The sequence below is a fragment of the Salvia hispanica genome, chromosome 5 (assembly GCF_023119035.1).
Source record: "Salvia hispanica cultivar TCC Black 2014 chromosome 5, UniMelb_Shisp_WGS_1.0, whole genome shotgun sequence".
Taxonomy (NCBI): domain Eukaryota; kingdom Viridiplantae; phylum Streptophyta; class Magnoliopsida; order Lamiales; family Lamiaceae; genus Salvia; species Salvia hispanica.
In genome coordinates, this window is record NC_062969.1 from 37,102,691 (window position 1) to 37,108,868 (window position 6,178).

The 6,178-nt window shown below is 36.2% G+C and overlaps 1 protein-coding gene across 1 annotated transcript; it reads right to left on the reverse strand.

Moving 5' to 3' along the window:
• Positions 1-5,098: 5,098 nt before the first annotated feature.
• LOC125189961 lies at positions 5,099-5,961 on the reverse strand. Its single transcript, XM_048087173.1, has 2 exons — positions 5,479-5,961; positions 5,099-5,377 (listed from the first exon to the last, which is right to left on the reverse strand). Exons 1-2 carry the CDS (start codon positions 5,959-5,961, stop codon positions 5,099-5,101), a joined length of 762 nt encoding a protein of 253 aa, XP_047943130.1.
• Between the last annotated feature and the right edge of the window lie 217 nt (positions 5,962-6,178).

The following is a 6,178-nucleotide window of genomic DNA, read 5'->3' on the forward strand; positions in this document are numbered from 1 at the left end:
ACGGTTTGAACTCCTCTAGTTGGTATGCCGCCCAGGCAGCGTGTGAAAAACTGATGTCGAGCTCATTCGTGCTTGGCTCTCCTGCCGACCGCTCTTCCTGGAGGTAAATCCCCTGGAACTTCCCAATTGCCTCGTTGCATCTGAAGAGATGCAATTGCGAACCATACTATCATTGCGATAGATGGTTCCCGCCGGCCAGGTTTCATTGTAGAGGCGAGTGATGCGCCACCAATATGTATCCCCGGTTTGGTTCGTGCCGACGTCGGATCTTCGGAGAGCTGCCAAGTAGGCTTTGAACATCGTCATCATCTCACCGCTTAGTGTACGGGGTGCGGGTGCCACGAACAGGAGGAGTAGGAACAGAAGTAGGAGTAGGAGTAGAGTTGTTGTTCCCTCCCGATCCGGGTTCGGGTGCCCACCCGAACCCGGGGGCGTTTAGGTCGTGCAACGGGTAAGGACGGTAGCCACCCGGAGCTTGCGAACCTTGGGTTTGAGGAGGGGCCGTAAATTGGGTATCCGGACTATATCCGGCCTCGGAGTCGAACCAATCGTGGTTCCAACGGCGATTGCCGGAAGGGTGATCGCCGGAGCCGGACATTGTGTAGTGTGGTGAGAATTTAGATGAGAGAGTATGAGGAAAAAAAGATGAGAGAATGTAGATGATGATGATAGAATAGATAATAGATGAGAATGTGATTTTTTTTTTGTTGGAGTTGGGGTATTTATAGATGAAAATGTGAATTTTGGGAAAAAAAAATTGAAAAATAAATTAAAAGCGGGTAGAAAACGGATATATTTTTTTGGGAAGTGGGAAAATAATTTTTTTTATTTAAAAACGTTTTTTAAAATAAATTTCGAATTTTTTTTTTTAAAAAAAATAAAAAAACGAAATTGCCAACGGCTATGCCGTTGGCCAATCAGAAACTGCCACGTAATTGTGCTCAGCGGCACGGACGTGCTCTTAGCTAAGAGCAGCGCCGTGCCGCTACGCATGGACGGACGACCTCCAGCGGCGGACGGACGAGCTTTGTCCAGCAATTAACGCACGGACGGACGGACGCGGTTAATTTTGATTGTTTTCAAATTAATAAATGAAAATTATATTAGTCTTACATTAGATGCATATTTATTTCGGGGAATAAATCGTGTTATATGATATATTTATGATTAAAACTAAGGCGTCATCGTACCTTATTGATTAAATATTAGACACTATCAAATATTGATTAAAACTATTAAATTGTTATTTAATATATGTTATTTAATATTAATTTTAATAATAAAAAATTTATTGATATTTAAAAATTGAAATTTAAAAATTTATTTTATAAAATTAAATCTAATATTGAAATAAAGAAACAAAGTGAAGGATGGCAAAAAGGAAGAAGAATGATAATTTTGAAATAATATCAGATTCATTACATTAGTGAAATAATATCAGATTTAAAATGTAAAAAGACCAAATTGCCTAAACCCCCCAAAACCCCTAAAAGGGTATTTTTGTCACGAAACAGTTAAAAATGACCATTTTATAGTCCAGAGACTATTTTTGTAGTTCACTCTAATACTTTAATCACTTAAATCGAATCGACTTTCCCTCTCGTTTTCTTAAACTTCAAGAAAATAAAAAATAAAAATAAACATACTATAAATTTCTTAAATATAAAAATTAAAATTATATACATAACGCTAAATTTAATTTTGATTGTGAATCGATTATGTTTTAATAATAAAATTAAAAATTTTAAAATGATCAAATCACAATAAAAATTGTATTACTTTTTTAATTTTAATTCAAAATTATATTAAATTTTTAATCACTATGAAATTAAAATTGTAGAAATAACTTATAGCTAAATTTAATTTTGATTTTGAATCGATTATCTTTTAGTAAAAAAATTAATTTTAATTTTTATATTTGAGAATTTTATATTATACTTTATTTAATTTTTTAATTTTTAATTTAAACTATAAGAAGATATCATATTCAATACTAGAGAGAAATATAGAGAAAATACAATTATCCAGTAGCTAAATATTCTTTGGGGGCATTTTCGGTGCAAAATTGTGATGAATAGTGAAAAAGTACCACGAATGTTAATATACTTTAGTAGAATATGAGTCATATTTTGATATAATTTTATAATAAAATGGTAGTGAAGGAATTAGTGGAATGTGAGATCTAACTATGAAAAATAATAAAAGTGAATAAAAGTTGACTCGACTTATTTTAACACAAGTGATACCCGCAAGTGTACGGGGCTAGTGTAGCAATTAGCAAGTAAGAGTATCGTATCCCACAGAGACAGATTCGTATCAACTTAACTACCACGAACAAATGTTGACTACTATCTAGAGAATCGAGTAAGGTTTAGTTTTGTTCTAACACTACGAAAAGCATATAATGAACAAATAAGTAAATAAAAGCAAGTAAACACAGAGTGAAAAGATATATGGAGAAAATTGTAGAACTCAAGGATCCGATGCACAATTCCAAGCTCTTATCCAATCAAATTGTCTTACCTTTTGGTGTCTCTAGAATTACTAAGTCGACCACAATTATGGATTAAACCCCCTCCCGAGGTGAGAAACCTGTAGATTAGGTGCTAGGATTGAAGTCCCCTTCTAATCCTAAAACCCCTAACTCCCAAAAGCTCGATTAGGTCAAATACCTCACTCAAAACCTCAACTCTCCCGAGTTTTATTGTATTAAGGTGTAAATTATTCTTATTTATAGATTAATTATTTCATCTCCCGATTAATCTAATTAATCCTACACAATCAAGTGGTGATCAAGCAATTGAAGGGAATAAACCCAAGAATAATCAAATAACTACAAGAGCAAGGCAAGAACAAAATTAATTGGATAAAAACTATGAAATTAGTGCATCTTCACCAAGAATTCTACAAGAAATGTTTAGCTACTCATGTTCTTCACAAAAACCATGTTTGAAATAAAGAATTCAATGAAAGACATAAGAGATGGATACTAAGAACTCCTGAGGAATGAATCTAGGAATGAAGTCTTCAATCTTTCGATCTAGAATCTTCAATCTTCAATTCTCTCTCTCAAAGTGTTCTTGGAGGTGTGTGTGAGTGTTGGAGGCGGTAGAGTGTTGAATCTCATGAACCCTAGGCTTTTTTCCCTTTAATCCCCCATCAAAAATCACGTTTTTGGCAAGAAAATACACCAAAATAACGTACCCGGCCGGGCAGAATTATAAAGAGTAAAATTCACCCGGCCGGGTGATGATTTTCGACCATTTTCTGACCTTTTCAGCGCATAAACACAGTACCCGGCCGGGTGGTTAATTCACCCGGCCGCGTGTAATTTTCTGGACAGCGCAGTGTTCGTAAAACAGTCATAACTTCTTCTACAGGACTCCGATTGAAGCGTGTAAGATACCCACGCGAAGCTCTTTCAAAGATGAAGAGATTGATATGCATATGAGGTTGATTGGACTTCAAAATCTCCAATAAAAATTGTCTCAAACCAAGGCTGCTGCACATCCACATAGTTTGTACCTTTTTCTACACATTCTTAACAAAATGGTCAACATACCAACATAATAGAGAAGTATATATAAACACGTCCAATAATAGACAAATATGATTAAATTCATACAAAACCACCCTCTAAAACCATGTAAAATCCAAGTATGTCAACTCCCCCAAACTTAAATAATTGCTAGTCCTCGAACAATGAAGAAAAATAACTAAAAGAAGACTTGGATTTAAAGGGGTTTAGATATCATCATTGTTGCAAAGAGTATGGAATAAAAGAGCATGTCAAAATACAAATTCTATCAAGTCAAGCCGTTGAGTGCACCTTTACTACTAACTCGTATATCACCTTGGATTCATGCTTCTCTCAAGATATGTATATGTGTATCTCACTCTCAAAAGTGTATGTATAGATACTCTCAAATCAAAATACAAGTAGTGTTTACCATAGGCTTGCTCAAAATCAAACATCTCCTCTACTAGAATGTGAAAGTGAATTTAAAATCAGAAAGGACTTATTAAGGTTGTAACATGACTCTTTGGAAGGTAGGGAAAATTTAGGCTTAAGTGACTGAAAAGTATAAGAAGCACAAGTACCCACATACTACAACTCCCAACAAAAGACCATTTCCCAATACAAATCTCAGATAAGTAAGACTTTGTCGAACTTCTTCCTCTCATCCAGTCCCCACTTATTTAGAAACCCAACCAATAACTCTTCTAGACTTCGTCTAGCTTATACCTCCACAAATTTATTATTATTTTTTCTCTCTCTAGACTTCGTCTAGCTTATACCTCCATTATTTTTTATTTTTTTTTACAACGCCCCATATGTGCTTCCAAGTTTGTAGGCTTATCACTCTTGACGGTGACTTAACAATTATTTGACATTATGACATCTTTTTAGGCTAGGAGGGCTAACTAGGGATTAAGACAAAAATATATACACTTGTGATGAGGAAAACAAAGAATTCCTAACGTCATCTCCTAAATTCACATTCACGATATAGACTTAATATGATTAGGAGCAGGTTCTAGAAACAACAACAAGCATGTGATAAAATCACACAGAAACGAAGTTTTGGCTCAAATCTCACTCGGGTAATAGCATGAATCAAGGCAAACAAGCAATTCGTAACTTATGCACCTATTACTTAAACTCTTAAGTCAAAGACTATGATAGCTTAAAATATGGATGATGTTTTATCATTAACAACTAGTCTTTACCCCAAGAAATCAAAATTCAAACAAGTTCAAATTCAATTCCACAACAACCCAAAACTAAAACAACTCACTAAGGTCTAAAGCAAAGAAAATCCACCCTAAAACATAAATAAAAGCAACAAAATATAACTAATCAATTTGAAACAAAAATAAAGCAACAAAATACCTTATAAGGTTCACTGTCCACCATATCACCCCCCCAAACTTATTCAAGGCTATGCAAAGAATAAATTTGAAAAGTTGGTGGAGAAGAGAGACTTATATGATGGATAATCTAAAACAAAAACAATCTAAAAGTTACCTACTAGGGGTTACCTCCCCTATAATGCCTTTGGTTATCGTCGTTGGCTCGACGTCTTCAATAAGCTCATCATTTCACTTCCCCATTAATGGGGATGTTGGCTTCTTCTTCGCGTCTAGACAAGTATGATATTGTCAACCTCTTCTTCCACCATATTTTCTTCACCATGCTATCATTTGATATCAGCTCAAACTCGGGTAAGCTCGATGCCTCTGCTTTCTTGTCTTTCACTTCCTTAAGCTCTTTTTGTCTTCCTTTGCAATGACTCGATCCACCACATGGGCCAAATAGACACTGTGGTAAGGAAATATTCTCAACCTTGGGCTTTACCATTTGATCCTTCTGAACCTGTACAACGTGCACAACTTTGCACTCTTTCTTCATAGCAAGCTCTTCCACCTTAGGACTCCCCATGGCATTGTAGATGGACAAGATATGGTGTTTGGTGCCCATTCAAAGGGTAATCTCTCCCTTGAAACATCAATCAATGCTTCCCCTGTCGCTAAGAATGGCCGACCAAGGATAAGCGGCACATTCCTATCTTCTTCCATGTCAAGCACGACAAAATTAACGGGAAATATAAAGTCATTTACCCACACTAACACATCTTCTATGATCCCTTCAGGATAGGTGACAGATCTATCGGCCATTTGGAGCGTGATTCTAGTCGGCTTGAGAGTGCCGATTTTCATCTTCCTAAAGAAGGATAGGGGCATCAAGTTGATGCTCGCCCCCAAATCACAAAGTGCCTTCGTGTGTTTGTCATCACCAATGACACATGATATGTTGAAACTTCCAGGGTCCTTAAGCTTTGCCGGCAATTTCTTCTGGATTATGGCACTGCAATTCTCCGACATGCTCACTGTTTCGTAGTCCACCCACTTTTTGTTCTTGGAGATCACGTCTTTTAGGAACTTTGCATACATAGGCATTTTTTGCAGAGCCTCTACTAGTGGAATATTCACATTCACCTTCCTGAAGATGTCCAACAATTTCTAAAATTTCTCATCCACAACCTTCTTCTTGATTCGGCTAGAGAACGTTATATATGGCTCCAATCGAGGTGGTTCAGGTTGTTTCTTCTCTTCCTCAAAAGCACTATCCTCTGCAGTCTCTTTATCCATCCCTTCTTCCACTTCATCGGTTTGA

Excerpts from the sequence above, each read along its gene's own strand:
- LOC125189961 (XM_048087173.1), bottom strand. The coding sequence starts at position 5,961 with ATGCCTATGTATGCAAAGTTCCTAAAAGACGTGATCTCCAAGAACAAA. Across the intron at positions 5,378-5,478 it reads AGAGATTACCCTTTGAATGG|GTTCAGAAGGATCAAATGGT; the intron begins GCACCAAACACC and ends CACGTTGTACAG.